At 48.7% G+C, this 22,984-nt stretch overlaps 1 protein-coding gene across 5 annotated transcripts in view; it reads right to left on the bottom strand.

The window, feature by feature from the left end:
• Positions 1-22,984, bottom strand: part of DPP6 (dipeptidyl peptidase like 6) — a 1,068,014-nt gene that overhangs the window by 512,556 nt on the left and 532,474 nt on the right. Inside the window, exon 1 of one of the 5 annotated variants that reach the window (XM_061415286.1) lies at positions 8,338-8,759. The exons of the other annotated variants lie outside the window; for them this stretch is intronic. Within the exon in view, the coding sequence (XP_061271270.1) occupies positions 8,338-8,394 (57 nt within the window). The 5' untranslated portion in view covers positions 8,395-8,759. Of the gene's footprint in view, positions 1-8,337; positions 8,760-22,984 lie in introns of those variants that run through there. 5 annotated transcript variants of the gene reach the window in all.

The raw sequence follows: 22,984 nt of genomic DNA, 5'->3' as shown, positions 1-22,984 counted from the left end.
ACAGCAAAGTGATTCGGTCACACACGCACACGCATCCATTCTTCTTCAGATTCTTCTCCCATGTAGGTTATTACAGAGTACTGAGCAGCGTTCTCTGTGCTACACAGTAGGTCCTGGTTGATTATCTGTTTTAAATATACACACTGCTATTGCTAAAGTTATGGATGTTCCGAAGGACGGTGACACATTATACCAACTTTACATGTTTTTCAGTAACTGGATTTGTCTCAATCTCTTAGCAAAGCCAGGTGGAATATAGCACATAAAAAAAGAGTTTGATAAGAAGAATCAGCTATGAACAAATACCGGTCCTTTACAGGTACCGGGGGTGAGTAAAGGCCTATCCGGGACATGACGTAAAGAGTTCCAGAGAGTAAAAGGCACACGGGGAAGAGCACGGAGAAGAAACTTCCTGGACTTAACCACGTTCCTTGGGCTATTTAAAAAAATCCTTTCCACCCTCCTCTCTTTCATTTATTTCCCCACATTAAGGAACACAAGATGCCCAAGTCAGGAAGGAAATGTCAGTCTTGTGAAGAATTACAACAAATGGTATTTAGGCTGAAATTTCACCCAAACATGTGGTTATCTTCTTGTGGCTTTAAGGCCACAAGGCATCCAGATGCAAATCTGAAAAAGACATTTCAGTTCATTCCGTGTTTCCAAAGGATGTCTGAAAGAAGAATACACACCCTACACCTGTCTGATATTTTTAAAGCAAGGACTTCAAGCCACCATTAACCTCTAAAATCTTTTAGAGAATTGCTTCTTTACCCAGTTAAATTCTTGTCCTCAATTTTCAGGACTCGATCATCGGACTCATCCAGTCTTGTCTTTCTCCACGAGAGAGGGTGAAAGATGTCTATTACAAAACCAAATCAGTTAATGCCAAAGACAGGCATGGCTCATTTCCATAAAAAATAATAAAGCTACAATTCCCGATGAGCCGGAAACATGGTGACTGTTCATTACTGTAAATGGTGAGTGTCTTTGCATTTTCAGCAGGCACGCTGGAGCTGAAGACGTTTTGGTGAAGTTGAACGGAAAGCATTTTCCAACCCTTTACATCCCCTAGCTTTTCTCTGTGGAACACTGGGAAGTCCTGGCGAAGCTTTCCGTGGCAACTCCACTACTAAAGAGGAAGCACAGGACCAAGTTTAATGTGACACTTGCTGATAAAGTATAACACAGCGGACTGTGTTCCATGCAGAGAGTATTTTCCAGAAAGGAAAGTCAGCTGGTTCCCATCTGTTTTGCATTTGGGCTGTGGATACAGCCGATCTGGGCAGGGGTTGGGGGAGATGTGGGTTTTCATGTAGTAGATTAAGTGAGCAGAATACTACTAGAGCTCATCATCAGTTCTGGTGAAGTTCACAGGATACAAAATTAATACAATCCCACTTGTCATTACATTTCTATACCGTAACGATGAAAATTCAGAAAGAGAAATTAAGGAAACAATCCCATTTATCATTGCATCAAGAAGGGCAGAATTCCTTTTCCTTCCTCAGGTAGGAAGGAAAGTTTTGAAAGAAAAGACTTGTACTCTCAAAACTGTAACACACTGATGAAAGAAATTGAAGATGATGCAGAAAGATATACCATGTTCCTGGACTGGAAGAATTGTTAAGATGAATATATTACCCAAGCCAATCTACAGATTCAATGCAATCCCTATCAAATCATCAATGGCACTTTTCACAGAACTAGAACCAAGAAAAATTTTATATTTATATGGAAACACAAAAGACCCTGAATAGTCAAAGCAATCTTGAGAAAGAAAAAGGAAGCTGGAGGAACCAGGCTCGCTGACTTCAGAATATATTATAAACCTACATTGATCAAAACAGTATGGTATGGTACTAAAAACAGCAGCAAAAGCTCAGAAATAAACATATGCACCTAAGGCTAGTTAATCTATGACAAAGGCGGCAAGAATATACAATGGAGAAAAGACAGTCTCCTCAGTAAGTGGTGCTGGAAAAACTGGACACCTACACGAAAAAGAATGAAATTAGAACATCCTGTAATATCATGTGCAAAAATAAACTCAGAGTGGATGAAAGGCCTGAATGTAAAACTGGATACCATGAAACTCCTTGGGGAAACCATAGGCAAGAACACTCTCTGACACGCATTGCAGCAATATCTTTTTAGATTTCTTTTAATACAGCACGTGACTTACATCCCAGAAGACTGGGAATTATCTGTGGACACCAGCACACACAGATTAGAGCTTTGCACTGCTGTTTGCTTCATTGCTACGTTGTTCTCTCCAGTAATGAGACTATACATCCTTCCTCGGAGAAGGGCATCACTCAACGCCCCTTCCTCTCCTCAAAGTCACACTGCTGTCCCTTTGCTCCCTCAGCTCCAGGACCCACCCTGGCAACTCCAGGCTCTGAGCTCTTCTGAGCCTGCTCTTGCTTGGACACCCATGACTTCTGAATTCGTCCCCTCACATCCTTCACACATCAACCCGTTTTGCAGTGAAAGTGATTCTCTTTCTCTCTCGCTGCCCTGGAAGCTCACAAATCCTACAGGTGTTTCCAGATAAACTTAAGAGCCTGGCATCCCTATCCTTTGCCAGTTCCTTCAAGTCTTCTTTTCATCCAGAGAGTCTTAGATAAGTTAGTCTACGGGCAGAATGGCTTATTTAAAACCAGAGATGTCACTTTGTTGACAAAGGTCTATCTAGTCAGAGCTATGGTTTTTCCAGTGGTCATGTATGGATGTGAGAGTTGAACCATAAAGTTCAGAGCCAAAGAATTCATGCTTTTGAACTGTGATGTTGGAGAACTCTTGAGAGTCCCTTGGACTGCACGGAGATCCAATCAGTCCATTCTAAAGGAATCAGTCCTGGATATTCATTGGAAGGACTAAAGGACTAAAGCTGAAGCTCCAATCCTTTGCCCACCTGTTGTGAAGAGCTGACTCATTGGAAAAGACCCTGATGCTAGGAAACATTGAGGGCAGGAAGAGAAGGGGGCAGCAGAGGATGCGATGGCTAGATAGCATCACCAACTCAATGGACATAGATTTGAGCCAACTCCTAGAGTCAGTGAAGGACAGAGGAGCCTGGTGTGCTGCAGTCCATGGGGTTGCAAAGAGTTGGATGTAACTTAGTGACTGAACAACAGCAACATGGGCAGAACAGAATTTGACTTATACTAGTACAATTACTGCCATCACGGACACCTTCTAAGTCATGAAAGAACCATCTCTGCTACTAAGAATCTCTTAAGTAAGTCATGTTTGCACTTCCAAATACTGAACCTCGATTTTCTGGTTCTTCTTCCCCCTCTTTCCCCCTCCTGTTCCTCTTCTTTCTCTTCCTCTTCTCCTTCCTCCTCTTTTTAATCCTACATTTGCCTTCACAGCAGTCGCCTCACATTGCCTCTTCTTTTAGGACAGTTACACAAAAAATTTAACTGTCATGATGGTCAAAGCGAGATCCTCTGTTTAAGTATCTCGTTCAGCCACTGACAGAGGCAGAACGCCGCATACAAAGAGCAAGAGCCGGGGCAGGTCAAGTCATCGCGTCCCTGGGCAGGCCTGCCCTCTCAAAGTTCCCGGCTCCGAGCACTGCGTTTCATTTATCCTTCATAAGTTTGTCTATTTGTCTGCACTGGGTCCTAGCCGCAGCACAGGAGCTCTTCAGTCTTGTTTGAGGCATGCAGGATCTAGCTCTCTGACCAGGGGTCAAACCCGGGCCCCCTTCATGGGGAGTGTGGAGTCTTAGCCACTGGACCACCCGGACGTCCCGCCACGCCTGTTAATGCTCACTTTATAGTCGTTTGGTAAATTCTCTTCACTTCAGAAAACACTTCCATAGTGCCATTATCATTACAAACAATTAGATAATTTTTTTTTAGGTTTAGTCTTTTAAAATTGCTTATTGAGCTGAAATTCACTTAACACGGAATGAACTGTTTTGACAAGTAGACTTGGGCGGTATTTGGTACACTCACAAAGCTGTTGACCATCACCTCTAAGACTGTCATCATCACCAAAGAAAATTCCAGTTGCATTAGCGGTCACTCTCCATTCCCAGCAGCCCCTAGTAACACCCTCAATCTAATCTAACCCATCAGTCCACACCAGGTCCCAGGGCCCAGCATTCACTAGGAGAAGAGACACATGGGGCCTACATATTAGGACTTGTGCAGCTCAGAAAAACTGAGAAGCAACAAAAATAACCGCCAGCAGCTTCCCTGGGGGCTCAGACGGTAAAGAGTCTGCCTGCAGTGCAGGAGACCCGGGTTCAATCCCTGGCTCAGGAAGATCCCCTGGAGGAGGAAATGGCAACCCACTCACCTCTGGTAGGACTATCAGAGCTACCGGTTTTCAGATCAAGGGATGTTACGGAGGTGGTGACTGAACTTAACAAAGAGCAAAAGATTCAGGCTTGTGCACAGAACACAGAGTATTTCCATATGAAAAGAGATTTTGCTGAAGACCTTTAAAGAAAAGGGATATTTGCCTTTTATCTGTGAAGATTCCTCAGCCAAAGAAGGTGGAAGGGATCACAGGATGCACTCTTCCAGCTCTGGGATTCTGTGGTGCATGAGGCCTGCCAGTGTGTGTGTGTGTGTGTGTGTGTGTGTGTGTGTGTGTGTGTGTGTGTGTGCGTGCGCACGCGTGCATGCGCGTATCCACACACAAATACAGAGTCCGCATCCCTGCTCCCTGTGTGAGAAACAGGCTGTCTCGGTGGACTGGACTCATGGAGGCCGAAGCCTGCTGTCTCCTCTGCCTCAGCAGCACCTGAGATGAGCACTTTCCAACTCTAAGTCATTTGACGCGAGGACAGAACAGTTTAAAAAGGGAGAGAAAGCACCTTAATTTAGTTCTCGAAGGTAGGATCTAGTTTGTGAGAACACGCTAAATCAAATTAGCCTCAGGTTTTTCTACTTCACTTACTAGGCTAACCTCTGGGTACATGTGGGGCAAGGGGGCGGGCCAGGGTGGATTCTGTTTTCACCAACAAGCCTCCGTAACACCTGACTGGCTTCAGAGTCAAAGGGCGGATTTAATTCCTTCAGCTTAAAAGATGTATTGTTTACAAGCATCTCTGGGGTTTTTTTATACTTCATTTAAAAGTAACTTTTAGCATCTTCAGAGAGAAGGGAAAATAGTTTTCTAGAAGTCTATTTCCCATTTCACTCCAATAGGAGCATCATGGGTGCTCAGTCATGTCCAACTCTTGACGACCCCACAGACTGTAGCCTGCCAGGCTCCTCTATCCATGGGATTTCCCAGGCAAGAATACTGGAGCAGGTGCCATTTCTTCCTCCAGGGGAATCTTTCCGACCCACGAACCGAATTCGCGTCTCCTGCATTGGCAGGTGGGTACTCTACTGCTGAGCCAGCCTAAAGTACATCATACAGTTTCCTTAAAAAAAAAAAAAAAAACTCCTCCCACAAATCCATCATTTTATAGTACATATTTGAGAAAACAAATTGGAAAAACTCAGCAATCTCTAATTAACAGGTAAAATCAATTGGTTACATGCTATTTCTTGGATTTTTTTTTTTCATTAATCTGCAGTAATCCTCAACATAAAAAAGCTAATTCCAGCTGCCACCCATGTGCCTGGCTCCCAACTACCAAGGCAGGTAAGAAACCGTAATACGTCTGTTAGCGTGCTGAGAACAAAGTGGTCGTCTATTGCAACAGCCAAAAATGTGTAAGCATCATGCCACATTAAATCCACATCCTTGGTAATGCTAAGCGTTTCAACCAGGAAGCAATGCTTGGTGATTTGAAGGCAGTCATGAAGTTAGTACAATACAACACAATCAAAAGACCTCCATCCCAGCAATCAAACCACAAACCGGCATCTATCTCTTTCTCTCTCCTAAAATATATTGGATCGTATTTCTCCCAGCCTGGGTAAGGGGCCATCCCCAAAGCATCACGAGTGAAAAAGAAGAAAATGATATGAAGGAGTGGAGGAATCATTAAGAGCTCGGCAAAGCACAGAAACAGCTTAAATGTCTTCTGAAAACTGACAGATAATAGAGGAATAAGAAACAGTCTTCATGAACTAAGTATTTCATCTTCCTCTTTGTTTCTGGACTAGCAGTTAAGATTTTAACCAATGTTCCCTAAAGGTATATTTATTGCATTTCACTTAAAAAAATTTTTTTTTTAATGTGGGCCATTTTAGAAGTCTTTTATTGAATTTCCTACAATATTGCTTCAATTCATGTTTTGGTTTTTTGGCTATGAGGCATGTGAGATCTTAGTTCCCTGACTAGGGATCGAACCCATGCTCCCTGCATTGGAAGTCTTAACCACTGGTCTGCCAGGGAAGCTCGTGGTGTATTTATTTTAGATGCAGTATCTCCATCCTCCATTCCCATTGTGCTTCTCCTCCCCTAACTCTGCTGCTGACCTTTTGCTTATTGGACTGTGGGCTCTGGGAATTCTTCAGGGTCAAGGTGACACCACTCTGAGAAGAGTAGAAAGGGCCCTCCCAACTGCCTAGGGTCAGACAGACTCTTCTGGACGTCCCACTGACTCCCAGAAGCCAGGTCATGCCAGCTGAAGTCTTCCAGAATTACAGCATGTTCAATTATAAGGGATTTCTCAAGATAAAAAGTATAACATCAAACAAGGGCTTATCCGTCCTCGCAAACCCACACCCTAATGAGACATTTCCAGGATTCTGGCATGTGAGGGTATCAAGCAGAGTGAGGACAAAACTGAACAGGAGCCACGGACCTTCTTTTACATAACAGCCTGGGCTTCTGGGGGCCTGCCCTTGGTTTAGACCCATGAAGAGCAATGCACTGTCCCCTGGTCCGAGATGCTACCCCAGTCCTTGCTAGAAGCTGGAAGCCCGGGGCAGGTTTATTTTACAGCTAGTGAGGAGGAGCTCCGTAGTAAGAGGAAGCCCCATCAGTCACTGGAGGTTGAATCAGGGTGGACATGTTACGTTATTGAACAGATACCCCAGAGGAAGGCTTCGTTTGCCTCGTGTGAACCTGTGTCCACGCTACACTGAGCATTAACCCTCACACAAGCTCACCGACTGCACAGAAGGTTTCCGAGGTTTCCATAATGACAAAATCTTCTTCCCAGAAGAAATGAAACTGCACTTAAGTTCTGTAGATGACGATGATACAACCAATAAGATGGTCTCATTTTTAATGGAAAACTGGGATTTGAGGAAATGACCAACAACATGCAGTTTGCACTACACACTGAATAGATCCAAAGTTGCCTGCGGAAGGTCTCTGAAGAGCTGACGATGGGCCTGTCACACGGTGTCCCCCAGAGAGGCTCTTTGCCTTTCTGAACTTTAAAGGGGTCCCCTTTTTTTGCCCCAACCCTAGCAAGTGACAGCGAACAACACCCCTAACACACACAGGGAGACTCAGTTGGTGCTGTGGATTCACCAAGCCTGAGCGAGCTGCTCGGCCAAGCTACGGGTGTCTCCCAGGATCTTCTTTAACGATCCGCCCGACAAGAACTAAGCACTGATTAAAAGATAAGAACCCTCAAGATCTTCTGAGAAGAGAATTACTCTATAAGAGCTTGCGGGCTCCCCTCTATTCCTTGAGCTTCTGCAGACGCTGGGCCTCCTCCGGGCAGGGTGAGGGCTGTTCCCTGCCACCTGGGGACACCAGTGCAGTCCGGGCCTTCCCTGCCAGCCCTTTAACAACTGCCACTTCTTAGCCGGGGCCCCTCTGGTTTTAACAGGAGCATCCTGACTTTTCCAGCTGGGAGAGTCTGCACTCTCTAAATGCCAGGATGAATAGCAGTGATCTGCTAGTACCTTCCAAAATACTAGGGATGGGGAGAGCAGGAAAAGGGGACACAGGTATCCAAAAAAAAGTCCTTTAAGCAGACCTGGCATGTTTTCTCGTGATTTGTATTAGAACCAAAGCAAAGTCCTGTTGGAGAGTCATGAGCAACTGAATTTGGGGAGAGGGCTGTGCTAGCCACTTTCTGTAGCCTCCCTCCACCCCACTTCCCCAGATTACAAAGTAGCCGGCACCCTTCACAACTGACAGGCTACATTTGGCAGCTCTGAGAGAGGCCTTTGTCAGCGGTCCCCACACATCAAGTTTACCTCTCCAGATGCTCCCTGAGCCCATGCATTATGGATGGACTAGGGATCCTTCAAAAATAGAAGCGGGGTGGGGAGGACAAAGGCAGTCCCTGCCGGCACCGTCGGGGCTCTTGATCTCATGGCCAGCCCGGGGACTCAGGTGGCTACAGTCGTGCAAACACAGAATCATTCAAGAGACATAGCACCCGCTCCCCCCCCACCCCCACCACCTCTCTCCGCCTCGAGGGCACACGCACCTCTAGCCCAGCCTTACCTGCTCCTGCTGTTGCACGGATTTCCCCGAAGCGTTGGGCTCCTTGGCTGTGGTCATGGTCCCCTGCTTCAGGGTGCACGCCGGCTCAGCGGCAGGTGCGGTCTGAGCGGGAGGACTTCGGGGCCCCCAGAGTCCAGCCGGCCGGAGGACTGGGGCTTAGTCCATACTTCCCAGAGCCCACGGCTGCTGGAGAGGGGGTGGCGAGAGGGAGGGCGAGTGGGTACGGCCGCCTAGTTCTCTCTTTTAAATGCACAGAGCAGAAGCGGGGCGATGCTGCGGCTTCGCGGGGCTTCTGCAATTAGCAACAGCCTCTGCAATCGCCACAGAAACAACGACCACTGCTTAGCAACCGGGCAAGTGGCGGCGCGGTGCAGGAAGGGGACCCGAGTGATGCGCGCCGCTCCCGCCCGCCTCCCGCGGCGCACGGCGCATGCTCGGGCCGGCGGCGGGGCGGGGAGGGGGCTGGGGAGGGGGCGCCGGCGGGAAAGAGGCGGGGGGCGGGGGCGGGGAGAGGGGAGGGGCCGCCGGCTCCGGGTCTTGCTGCCAACCTGTGCAGGTGGCCAGACCTGCGCCCCCGGGACACCGCTGCGGGCAGATCACACCCGGGCTGGGGGCGCGCGAAGGGGCCACGCCGCGAGGGGCTTTGTTTGTCCCTCTGCCAAGCGCAGGGCCTCTTAAGGAGCAAAGATGCCCCCGGGCATCAAAGAACAGCTTCTTTTCTGTTTGCCTGGTGGGTTTTTTCCCGCCGCTCCCCGCCCCGCCCCCCCAACTCCGCCCCCACCAAGACCAGTAGCATGGCAATCTTGGCCTTTATTTTCCTTAAAATTCAGAAAACTTAACTATGGTCTGTCTTTTTAACTCAAAGAATCGTCTGTTTCCCTGTGAAAATCAACCAGGACCTCAAGGGTGTCTGATGGTTAAAAGAAGGAAAAAAAAAAAGGAAAGAAGCCGGTGGTGACCTTATAGGAACTCAAGGGCTCCCTGCTCTGTCCTGAGCTCAAGGAGAGAGAGGGGCAGGGGTGGCCGGCCTGCTCTTGGGCCTCATGTCCTTGAGCTTGGTCCTGACCCTGGGCACACAGCACCCGCTCAGCTGCTGCCTCTGGGGGGACCGAGTGGCTGGTGGAGGAGAAACGCCCAGTGGGGACTCTGATGGAGCGGAGCTGGTGGCCTGCAGGTAGGGACACCTGTGCTTTCCAGCACCCTGGGCCTCGCGGACGCCCAGAGGTTTCTGCTGCCCCCGTGTGTGACTGCCTGCCTCCCAGCCTGGAGCCTCTGCCGCCAAAGGGCTTCAGGCATCAGACACTCACTGGCCTGGGGGAGTGTGGCCCTCACGCCCAGCCCTGAGGAAGTGCTTCCCCTGGGCTCCAGGTGGTCCTGCCTTTGCCCCTGTGAAGCCAGTGCAGCCTCTTGCAAAGAGAAGGCAGAGTAGAGCCGTATCCAGTTGAAGGTTTTAATAGAAGACTTCCTTTGTTCTGCTCCTTCCCTGACCCCCTGACCCCCGTCCTTCTATAGCAACAGACACACCAGCACGATCCAAGGCCCCATTTGCTCCCCTGGAGTGGATGGTTGAGTCCTGCTCCTGCAGGGTTGCGGGGCCCCCCCAACCACAGCCTGAAATTCGGCTCTAAGCGTTTACTTGGCACGGATTCCAGAAGGTCAGGATGGGCAGCTGGGAGCTTGGCTGGCTCGGCCGAGAGTACAAAAATGGAAAAGCCCCCTGTGAGAGCCTTGTCTCACAGTCCAGCTTCAGTTCGTGTTGTGTTTGTCTTTTATTTAGACATCCCTGCAGGGAGGGGGGTTTCCTCCAGCAGTGGTGTGTTCCCGGTGGACCACACCCAGCGGGTCCGGAACCCAGGGTATCGCTGGTATGGGTTGCGGGCAGTTTGCCAGGCCACACAGACACTCAGGGGAGTGGTTGCTCTGGAGGGGAAGGGGCGGTCACTGTGGTGTGAAGACCCCAAGCCAACCAGCCATCATGGCAGCAGCAGCCAAGACTCAGGAAGGAGGCATGGGGAGCGGGGTGAGCAGCGCCCCCTCCCCTAACACAGCTGGACCCCGGCAGTCCCGGGGGCACCCCAGTGATGCGAGAGACCAGCAGCCCTTGCGGCAAAATGGTTCATCCCTGAGCATCTCAGAACTGGTCTGTTCTCCCAGGTTTCCTCTTATGTCAGAACCCCTGGGGTGGGTCACATCTTACAACCACCATCAGTTCACGTCTCTGAGAGCATCCCCTGCTGACTCGGGGGGCCGTGAACATCACCCAGTACCGCTGTCCAAGGACGGGACGCGAGCTGGGGGAGGAGAAGGCAGGAGGTTCCCAGGGCCCTGGGCCTAACCAAGTGGGTGGTACCCCAAGCTGCTCAGCTGTGTCTGCTGGGGAAGGGCATGACACCCTCAGGGCCCTTCTATTTTACTTCTCAGTAAAGACCATAAATGTGACTTTATATCTAAAATGAATATGGATATCATGCAAAGTTCACACACACTTGCTAGATTATACCTGATCCTTCAAAGGAGTCTCCTGCTGGCCCCGCAGCGTCAGGTCTCTTGGAGCTCCCCCCCAACACACACACACCCCTTCTGCAACTCCTCTGTCTTCACGATCCATTGATTGGGAGGAAAAGCTCGCAAACGGCTGCTGGATGGACAGGCCAGGTGGTGCCGCTCGGAACCTTTCCGTGGGCTTTTCTGACAGCAGGTGCCTAGAGCCCAACTTTTCTGCATCCTTGACTTGGACCTCTTTTAAAAGAGAAAGGGCAGGACTTCCAGCTGAGCCAGACGACACGGATGAACCCGGAGGACGTTTCATTGAGTGAAGTAAGCCAGTCACAGAAGGACAAATACTGCCTGACTCCACGGCTATAGAGGAAGCTAAATTAGATTCATAGAAGCAGACGGTGGAATGGTTCTGCCAGGGGTGGGCAGTGGGGGGCGGCAGAAGCAGGGAGTGGCCCTGCAAGGTTTACAAAACTTCTGCCAGATGCAAAGGTTCTAGAGCTGCCGTAAACACCTGCTTCTGGTTCGCAACCATGAGTCGTATTTAACAACCATGCGTCGTATACCGACAAACCTGTTACCTGAAATACGTCAGAGAAAAACAAGTACCGTATCATTTCGTCATACGTGGAGGACAGCACACAAACAAAAACAAATCAACACAAAAACACATAGTGACCAAGGACAGAGAAGTGGTTACCAGAGGGGAAGGGGCCGGGGGGAGATGGATTCAAGAGGATGGAGCGGACGGATGGAGACAGTTTCTGGTGGTGAGCACACTGCAGGGGCACAGAAGTCCAAACCTGCTGTGCACATGAAACATACCATGTTATAAGCCCACGTTACTGTACCTCAGTAAAAATAAATCTGTTGGGATTAACAGACACACAGTACTATATTTAAAGTAGATAACCAACAAGGACCTACGGGACAGTACAGGAAACTCTACTTAATCTTTTGTAATAATCTATAAGGGAAAAGATGGCATCACCGACTTGATGGACATGAGTTTGAGCAAGCTACGGGAGTTGGTGATGGACAGGGAGGCCTGGCATGCTGCAGTCCATGGCGTCACAAAGAGTCGGACACGACTGAGCGACTGAAGTGAAGTGATAATGGAAAAGACTGAAAAAATAGATAGATGTATGTATGACTGAAAGACTGCTGTACACCTGAAACTGACACATCGTAAATCCACCGTGGGTTTCCCTAGTGGCTCAGTGGTAAAGAATCCACCTGCCGATCAGGAGATGTGGGTTTGAACCCTGGGTTGGGAAGATCCCCTGGAGAAGGAAAGGGCTACCCACTGCAGTATTCTTGCCTGGGAAATTTCATGGACAGAGGAGTCTGGCAGGCTATAGTCTGTGGGGTCGCAGAGAGTCAGATGTGACTTAGTGACTAAACCACAATAAAAATCAACTATACTCCCCCAAACCATCACAATATTGCAATATTGTAAACTAATTATCCTCTAATTATTAAAAAAAGAAGTCATGGAAAAACCCATCACAATATTGTAATTATCCTCTAATTAAAGAAAAATCAACTATATTCCAATTAAAAAGATAACAACAAAACTATATCTAAAAAATGTCTGTTCAAAAGGTAGATCTCTTTAAGAGAGAGAAAGGGCTGCGTTTGATCCATGTTTTAAAATTAATCGGTATCCCTCTAGAACAAAAGCAGCATGCCCAAGTTTATCCTTCAGGCTAAAGTGTGTCCTGCACACTTCTTTTGGAGCCTTGGTGCCTGCCTCAGTGAACATTAAGTTTCTAGCGTCCATCCTTAGCAAAGGGACAAAGTCAAGGCTTACTTGCCTCACAATACTTGCAGTGACAATGGCCGCCTGGGGCTGCCCTGTGCTGGGCACCCAAGCCCAGTGTGTCTGTGAGGCTGGCCCTGAAATTGCCCCATTTATGAGAGGAAATTGACATTTTGAGAATTTAAATATTATTCTCATCGTTAGCCAGCAAGTGCCCGACCTAAACTTGTGCAGGCCGGGGCTGGGGCTACTGTACTGTACTGGCTCAAAATGCCTGCAGAGCAGAAGATGGAAGATATTTAAGTAGTCTGTGCCAGGAAGTACAGTGAGCACTGGACACCCCTTCCCTTAATTGATCCTTAAAAACCTCTTAGACACACATGGCATTAGCTCGCTAGGGCAGCCACAACAGAGCATCACGAGCAGCCCAGGATCACAGTGCTGGCGCCTTCTGAGGCCCCTGTCTTTGATGGTCCCTCTGTGTGCGCCTGACCAGCTCTTCATGCAGGACACCAGTCATGTGGGATTAGGGTCCCGCCCAGTGACCTCACTTTACGTTAATCAGCCTTTTAAAGACCATGTCTTCAGACACAGTCCCATTCTGAGGTCCTGGGGTTGCAACTTCAATGTGTAAGTAAGGAGGTACACAGTTCAGCCCCTAATGTTCATTGTGAGCCCATTTCACTGATGAGGAAACTGAGGCTTGAAACGCTTCCGCAGACTTTCCAAAACCCACACAGTCAGTAATAAGCAGCAGAGTTACTCCAAACAAGAGTAAGGCGTCTGACCAGCCCTCTGGTATCTGAAAAGCGGCAGGCAGCTCAAGGGTCTGCCCTGATGGCCCACTCTGGGCAAGTCCCTGCTGGGGGTCCCGGGAGGATCCCAGCGCAGTACAGACTAGCCCTTCCCAGGTGAGTGTTCCCGGTGCCAAGGGAGGATCAGAGAGCAGAGCCTCCTCCTGCAACACACAGCAGAGGCCATAGCGACACCTGCTCCTCACCCCGCGGGCTCTTCCCTGCGCTCGCTGGACACAGGCAGCTGAGCCTGGCGGAGCGCGGCAGCCCGCTGGCCAAGGAGGCTGCCGCCAGCTGCTCGCCCTGTGGTGTTACCCACCTCCCTTTCCCACTGGGCCCATCACCTGGCACTACCAGAAACCTCTGAGATCCCGCAGGCAGTCTCCCTGCGTGGACCCGAAGCCCCACAGTCCCGAGCAGGTGCACGGGGCTGGAGGCTTGGTCACGTGGGCACCATGCATCCTGCAGCCTCCTCTCCCATCCAGTGTGTCCCAGACCGGCGGCTGGCACCGGCTCAGCTGATTAGGTCTGCGTGCGCATGTGCGGCCCCTGGGTCCTGCGGCGGCCCTAGGCCGTTCTCGCTCCGCTGATCTGCGTTCACTTCGCCCCGAGCAGCCAACCGGCTGAAACAGCTTTGCCTCACGACTGGCTCCATCAGCCCGTCTTTAAGCACCTAGTATGTGCCAACGGCAATACCACCGACAAGAAGCAGGCACATTAGCTGCCTTGTTGCTGTAAGGGATCAAAATGGCCTTAGAGTAGGATCCCTGAAGATCTTGGGGTTTTTTTTAGCATTAACCATCAGCAAGAGAAACCAATTCTAACTTACAGTTCCCTGAAAATAAAAGTGAATACGGGCAGCAAGGTAAGATTCCCTGGAGAGTCCCGTCAGGATCCAAAGAAGGAAGTTTAGAAAAAGAGCTTATAGAGATACATGAAAATTACCACTAGGGAGGAGACGTGGCTAAGTTTCCTGAAGACTGGATTTCTCCAGAGAAACAGAACCAATAGGGTGTGTGTGTGTGTGTGTGTGTGTACATAAAGAAAGAAGAAACTAAAGTCGCTCAGTCATGTCCAGCTCTTTGCGACCCCATGGACTGTAGCCTACCAGGCTCCTCCATCCACGGGATTTTCCAGGCAAAATTCTGGAGTGGGTTGCCATTTCCTTCTCCAGAGGATCTTCTGGACCCAGGGATTGAACCCGGGTCTCCTACATTGTAGGCAGATGCTTTACCATCTGAGCCAGCAGGGACAGAATCCAAACGTGTGTATACATATACATATACTATACATATACATATATGGAGAGAGAGATTGGTTCCTTTTTTTTTTTTTTTGGCTGTGTTGGGTCTTAGTTTTGGCATGCAGGCTTAATTGCCCCCATGGCATGTGGGATCTTAGTTCTCTGACCAGGGATTGAACCCATGTCCGTTGCATTGGAAGACAGATTCTTAACTACTGGACAATATAAGAAGTCCCAAGATTGGTTATTTTTAGGAATTTAGGGAGTTGGCTCATTTGCTTCTGGGGGCTTGCTAATCTTAAATCTGCAGGGTAGGATTGTGCAGGCCAGCAGGCTGGAAACCCAGGGAAAAGGCCATCTGGAGGTAGAATTCCGTCTTCCTTTGGGGAGGTTGGTCTCTTTTCTCTTAAAGCCTTCAACTGATTAGACAAAGCCCCCCCCACACTAAGGGAAGGTAATATGCTTTTACTCATAAGTCTACTGACTTAAATGTTAATCACATTAAAAAGAGCCAGTCCTTCCCAGCAACATCTAGAAGACCAAACGCTGGTACCATGGGCCAGCTGCATTGCCAGAAAATCAACCATGACAGGCGATAGAGGTGACTGGTAAAGTATTCGGTGAGGTGAATATTCTGAATTTACTAATACCACTCTCCTCCTCTCCCCTTTTCCCATCTTTCTACCTGAAATGTTTGCTACAATTTTGAATCATGAAATCCAGACCATTCCTGGGAGAAAACAGAAAAGCCATCAGATTCCTGAGCTTCTTACCTCCAAATGTTTTATACGGAAGACAGACAGAGACTTCTCTCCTACATAAGCCACCATGACTTGGGTTTTCTGTCACGTACAACCGAGATGAGCTCAAGTGAACACAGGACAAATTCCTCTTCTGTCTTCTCTTTTTATTACTCCTAACAGTTTTGCTAGGAGCATCCCCCTAAAACTGCAGCCAATTAGAAAGAAACAGGAGCTGATCTTACCTATTTATTTATTTGGCCATGTGTGTGGCTTGTGGGATTCCTGACCAGGGATCAAAGCCACATCCCCTCAAGTGGAAGCATGGAGTCTTAACCCCTGGGCTGCCAGGGCAGTCTCTGATCCATCTTAAGAGACCTGATAAATGTATGTTGATTTCCAGATGTAGCAAATAAGCGAGCTTCTAAGTCAGGTCCCCCTGAGTCAAACCTGATCCACTTCTTATTTCATAAATAAAGTTTTACTGGAACACAGCTGAGCCCATTCACTCACACGTTGTCTAATGAATGCTTTTGAACTATAGTGGTAGAGTTGAACTTGTGATAAAGGCCATGTGACCTGTAAGGTAGAACATTATTATCTGATGCTTTGCAGAAAAAGCTTGCAGACCCCAGGTCTAGAGTGATCCTGTTACTTGTCAATTGCAGTTATGTGCCCTCACTCAGAATCAGAAAATCAATAGAAAAAAAGCTGCATCCAAGTAGACCATTCCTCTGATTCCCTAAAAGGAAAGGCCGTGGGAAAAAAATCCTAACAGCCCCCTGTTAGGATTGCCATCAGCCTCCTGTCTTCACAGGAAGGCAAAGTTTCCACACAGCTCTCCCCTCGCACTGCCGTCAGAGTGTCTCATTTCTCGTAGGGAGACCGAGACTTGACCTGTGACCCGCCACTCACCCTCGCCGTGTACGTCCTGACAGCGTCCTCTCCAAAGGCCACAGCAGACCCATGGAATGGAGTTCATTGCCCTGGAAGCGGGAATCTCCCGTGGATCTGGGAATACCGAAAGCATTCAAATGGTTTGCAAAATCCATACCTCCATCACCTAGAGTTTGATACTGCTTGTTTGGACAAGTGAATATGGTGTATTCAAAGGAATTCAATGACAAGTTTCATTTGAGTGATTTTCATCTTTCCCTAAAAGATGCTTCCTGCACTGATCATAAACCTTTACAAGGTAAGGTAATGCTACCCACTCTCCCTGGAGATGAGGCCACAGGACACCTGGCCTGAGCCAGTGTGTCCAGCTGTTGGAGAAGCCTCTGGCCCCGTGTTTACAGATATGTTACTGTGTGCTAAGTGCTTTCCATGTAAGTCAGGAAATCTGCTCCCATAGCCTCAGAGCCTAATAGGAGATGCAAACTTGTAGCAAATGCATGTCTTCTGGTCCTGCCTTAGGAAGCAGTCCCTGGTGGCTCCGACGGTAAAGAGCCAGCCTGCAGTGCCAGAGACCCGGGTTCCATCCCTGGGTTGGAAGATCCCCTGGAGAAGGAAACGGCAACCCACTCCAGTATTCTGGTCTGGAGAATTCCATGGACAGAGGAGCCTGGCGGACTACAGTCTGTGGGGTCGCAAAAAATGGGACACGACTAAGCGACTGACACTTTCACTTCCTTTCTCTTAGGAAGCACAAGGAGAAAGAGGAGGTGGTGGAGGTGGCGAGGGGGTTTGGAGGCAACTTGGGTGCCCATCCTCGCGGAGGGCCGTGTAGGATGCTCTGGACACATGCCAGTCAATACTAAGCAGTGATGAGCAGCAAGGTCATGCGCATACAGAGCAGCATGGATGGATTACAAACCCAGTGCTCAGGGCAAAAGCTAAGAAATAGAAATGCATACTGACACACGTACACATATGTGTATACTTACGTTTACATAAATAATGTACACAAAACGCATACGCATATATCCATAACCTTTTAACAAATGAAAAGTGCATTCGTACAAAGATACGTGTTTGGCAAAAATACAAACTGAAAGCTACCCAGCAGACGTGATATAATGTTTGCTGGTGATGGGAGGGAAAGGGGGCTAGATTCTGAACTGGGAGGGAGGAGCAGGGAGGGAGGAAGAGAGGTAGGGAGGAGTGTGAGGCAAAGGAAGGAGGAAGGCAGAGGGGGGCTTTGCTTGGACCACGGATGATCACGTGATGTCAGCTCTACCTCTGCAAACCTCAGCTTCGTCTCCTGCAAGTAGGGTAGAGAAAAGTCCAAATAAAATGAATGGAGAGGGATTTGCCTGGTGGTCCAGTGGGTAAGAATCGTCTGCCAGTGCAGGAGATGTGGATTTGATCCCTGGTCCGGGAAGATCCCACGTGCCCCGCAACAACTCAGCCCCTGGGCCACAGCTACTGAGCCCGTGCTCTGCAGCAAGAGAGTGACTCCTGCTTGCTGCAACTAGAGAAAGCCCAAGAGCAGCACCAAAGTCCCAGCGCAGCCTTAGATAAATAAATATTAAAAAAAAAAAAAGGGAACGGGTTGCTATTCCCTTCTTCAGGGGATCTTCCCAACCCAGGGATGGAACCCGGGTCTCCCGCACTGCAGGCTGACTCTTTATCGTTTGAGCCGCTGGAGAATGCTTTCTAAGGCAGGACCAAGACAGGCATTGAGAGCCCTCGGGAGCCCTGCGTGGTTACTTGTACCATCTTAATTAACCCTCCCAACAGTCCTAGGAAATAACGAATTCTTAATTTATAGATAAGGAAAAGGGGGATTCTGAGAGACCGGACCACTTGCCCGAGATCACAAAGGCAGTGGTTTGAAGGATGGGCCTGGCATGGATCCACGTGTAAGTCCATCTCTCCACTCTGTGTAGACCCATCACACTCCCTGAACTAGGTGTCCCCTGGTATGAATACCTTCCAGCTGGGAAATTCTATTGGGTGAGTCCAGGTAGATATTCCAAGGCAGATAATCAAATCTGTGAAAATTGCCACTGTGCAAAAAAGTCTGAAACCGTCTCCCCCACACCTGGTCACACTCCGGGCTGTTCAGTAACAGCCTCGTCTCAACCGTCAGGGGGACCAGATGCAACACAAACTGTGTGGCATTTTGAAAGCCTCATTTAAAAATGTGTTTGTTCCATGCCGAAGTAGCTCAATTCCACTCCATTGCTGTCTTTCGCATCTCCCCCTGACCCTTCTCGTATCTTGAAACCTGGCTGAAGAGCACGGGCAATGTGGCACCCAGGCAGGTGGGCCTCCTGAGCTGGCCAGTCATGGCTGGGCACTGCCCGCTTCTCCCCGGGAGCCTCACGCTGCTGGGATGACCTTGGCAACAGCAGCCCAACAGATGTCTTGGTGACGGTCTCTAATGGCCCCGGGTTGAAATTTCCGGGGCTGTTCACAAGGCCCGTGGTGAACGAGCTCTCGTGCTAGTTGGGTAACAGCAGGCGTGGTGGGGAGTCAGGTCTTCCCGCTGTCGCATTGTGGTCAGTGGTGCCTCTGGATGGACATCTTCAAAGGAGCCCCTGGGCCATGCTCCAGGCATGCACCCCACCTCCTCTCTGGGTTCCCAGGACCTCTGCTCAGCCCCTGCCATCTGGCCCACGTGTGGTTACCTAGCACCAGAACCAGGGTCAGAAAGAGCTCTCATACCCACGTAGGAAGGTACATCTTATATAACAAGTTCCTCCAAGCCTCTGAATTCTCCTGCTTCATTTTCAACACCAAATAAATAAGTAAACAGACTCCTGCAGACAATTCCCAGAGGAGGATCCGTCTGTGAAGCCACTGTTGTCCAGCTTTGCAGAACACATTCAACTTGGCTTTGGGGATGAGTTTAAGTGACAGTGTGAATGACCCCCAAATGGGCCACGTCACACTGGAGATGCATATAAGCCATGTCGATTATGCTTGGCAACTCCTCTTGGAAGCTAATACTGAAGCAAGGACATGAACAGAGGAAGCTCAAAGAAAGCATGTCGTCCCCCAAAGAAGGAGCACTAGAATTTCCCCCAACCCTCCAATCCGATGAGCTCCTACTCATCCTTCAGTGCCCAGTTCAAATGCCACCTCCTCCCTCCTCCCTAGATTTCATCTCTTGCCTGACTGCTCTCCCATCACAGCTTTTATGTCCCATGCTTGTGTGAAGTCTTGTTCATCACGGCATCACGGCCCACTTCCCCGTCTGGTCTCCTTGCCCCGTTGTGGGTTTCTCCAGGGCAAAGCCTGGGAAGAATGAAGAGCTACATATCAGTTAGAGGAATGAGCTTCAAGGTCAGAATAATTTCTTGTGCGCAAATCCCAGGTCTGTTTCACTTGCTGGCCATATGTAAGCTGCCGATTCCAGGTTCCGGCTGTTGAATGAACACACAGTAGACGGCTCACAGCACATGGCCAGGACTAAATGAGTTCAACTATTAAACCAGCGGACAGAGCAGGGGCTCCGTCAGAGGCTCTCCTCATTGCTGGACTGAGGTCACCTTAAGGACATGTCTGCTTCTTCGTACGCCCAGTGCTCAGCACACAGAAAGCAACAGAAACATGGGTATTTCAGGGAGAGAACTTCAGAAAAACTTGAGAGTCACTGCCACTGAAATTCAGAGGACGTCTTTCTTCACCCAAGCACCAGGAGAGTTCGGAACCTGATCATTCATTCGAGGCAACTTGTTCCCAGCAAGGACGTTCAGACAGTCACCACACACAGAGCTCCTCCTGGAGCCTTACAGGCTAGTGTGGCCACAGTGAGCGGATCACTGAGAGGTGGAAACACAGATTTGGGCAGCCCTGGGAGGATGGAGCAGCATCCACGGGAGGAGACGTGGGTTGGGATGGCGCCAAGGTGATGAGGTTGAAGCCAAGGCTTCCTGAGAACTTGGGGCTCCAGCCCACCTACCCTCATTTCAGCACCCAGCCAGAACCCTGTCCCCAAGATGGGAGCTGCACGTCATTGAAACAAAGGCTCCCCAGCTTAAGACAGAGGATCACCACGTCCCTCACTGCAGATGAACACTTGGTAAAGGATAAAGATGAAAGGGGGAAGACAATGACTACTAAAGAGAAAAAAGAAATCTTGCATTTTAGAAATCAACAATAAAACACACAAGGAAGATATATTTCCTCAATTCATCAGACAAGCATGTGCCTTATTATGTCTTTTTAAGTTTCTTTTGCTGAGCATTAAAAGTAAAAGTCCTTAAGAATTGGAGCTCGGCCTATCAAATAATAAGAAGAGCTGCCGTTGAGTACTGAATGTGAGTCTGACTCTCCACCAGCCCCCACAGGAAACAGGAAAGATGACTACTTGTTGGGGAACACAGAAACAGCCACATGAAGATAACTGCAAGGTTTGTGCGACGAAATTAATTCTATCACTGTGTCAACCAGCAATTCAAAGAGAAAGACCAATAAAACAGAAAATACAAGTGCAGACAGTTCTTAGGACGGGTATTATTTTGTGAAACTTTTGTGAAATGGGGTCAATGGTGAAATATGAAGAAACCAGTCTTCTAAGATCTCTAAGAGAAACTGTCCCTGTGCGTGGGCCTGTTTTCCCTATTTCCAAAGCTTTCTCTCCCTTTCCGAGAATTCTCGAACCCGTAACTTCTCCCAGAAGCTCTCAGGAGCACACCAGAGTCAGCTCCTTAAGCAGGCTCAGGTTCCAACACTAGGAACTTCCCCTTTCCAACATCAGTTCAGTTCAGTTCAGTCGCTCAGTTGTGTCTGACTCTTTGTGACCCCATGGACTGCAGCACGCCAGGCCTCCCTGTCCATCACCAACTCCAGGAGCTTACCCAAACTCATGTCCATTGAGTTGGTGATGCCATCCAACTGTCTCATCCTCTGTCGTCCCTTCTCCTCCCTCCGTCAATCTACCCACTTATAAAATGTGCCACTACGCCAAAGCAACTGAAGGGCCTGTGTGCGATGGAGAAAAAGCTCGCCTGAATGAATTAATGATGTCTCCTACATCTGAGATGCTCAGGTGAACTCTGGTATAGAAAGATCACCCTTGGGATGAATGTAGAATGCCAGGAAACTAGCTGAGTTTGAGCCACATCTCAGAGAGGATAGAAGACTGAAACCTACAAGACGATGGGTGATTTCTCACAGCCCATTCTGAGTAGGATGACAGGTAGGAAACAGCACAGCCGATACAGTAACATTCATAGGAGACCAGAAATGCTCCGGTTTTAAAGTATTTTCCTCATCAAGACTTCAAAATCACAACTGTGCTTTTATCTTTTGTGGTTGCTATCATTCATAAGCCTATTGATAACAGAGTCAATTGACACAGATGAAAGACACCCCATTTCTCTATATCAACTGTAATTGAGAATCTGTCAATGGATAAAATGAACAGACCCACTCCCCTCAGAATTACTAACTTGAAGAAACCCAGGAAGATCATTTCTAGATTCAGGCTATATTCTTCCCTGACTCTTTTCATCAGCTTTCAGAAACTGTCCTCATCCTTCAAATGAAAGAAGTTCTTCTGACGAGCACAGACTCTTGCCATACCTCTAAAAGGGAGTGGAGCCAACATGCTCACTGATTCAGGAGAATTAAGGATGGAGCATGCTTTCCTTCTCTTGGGGTTTTATGGTTTAATAGAAAATACTTGTATGTCCATGTCCATCATTGGGCTCATTCTGGATAGAACTTTCCCTTTAAGCATCCCGCTTAAGATGAGACAGGAACCAAGGCATGGGTGACTGCCCAGGGTCTGTGGCCTGACCTGAGGACACCAGTCTATAGGCATGTAACCCATGTTACATGTTGCAAGCCAATCTGATTCTCCCTCTCAGGAACTTGAGTTCATGTAAACTCAGATGCCTCCTTTTCAAGCCCAGGTTGGTTTCCAATTTAGCATTTGGTGATAGTGATGAGCAAGCCGAAGATTCCCAGTACAGACTAATACCTAAGGATGCCCCAGGCTAGTCAACACCCCAGGGACCCTCCCCTCCTGGGGCTCAGATGGAATTCACACAGGATGTTTTTTAGAGAAGGAACAACTGCAAACTGGTTCAGGTTCCCAAAGCCCAACATCATTTTTCAACTTGCTGAGAGCTTTTATTCCATTCCACACAAGAGATTATTACTGGAAAATCCTGATTGGTCACCATTTTTTGTTTCTCTCATTTAATTTCTATACATCTATTAAGCATCTACGATATACCAGGTCTTATTGGGCTACACTACTGGAGAAGACTCTTGAGAGTCCCTGGGACTGCAAGGAGATCAAACCAGTCAATCCTAAAGGAAATCAACCCCGAATATTCATTGGAAGGACCGATGCTGAAGCTGAAGCTCCAATACTTTGGCCACTTGATGTGAAGAGCCAACTCATTGGAAAAGACTCTGATGCTGGGAAAGATTGAGGGCAAGAGGAGAAAGGGGCGACAGAGGATGGAGATAGTTGGGTGGCATCACTGACTCAATGGATTTGAGTTTGAGCGGACTCCAGGAGATAGTGAAGGACAGGGAAGCCTACAGGAGTTCATGCCGCAGCCCAGAGGAATGCAAAGAGTCAGACACAGCTTAGCGACTAAACAACACCAACAAAGGGAGATACTGGGGAAACACAGGTACAGAAAATACAACCTCGGCTTCAAAGGTCACCCAGTCTGGTGAGAAGGCAGACAAACAAGCCGTA

Source organism: Bos javanicus, chromosome 4 (genome assembly GCF_032452875.1).
Source record: "Bos javanicus breed banteng chromosome 4, ARS-OSU_banteng_1.0, whole genome shotgun sequence".
Taxonomy (NCBI): Eukaryota; Metazoa; Chordata; class Mammalia; order Artiodactyla; family Bovidae; genus Bos; species Bos javanicus.
This window is presented reverse-complemented; position numbering and strand designations above follow the sequence as displayed.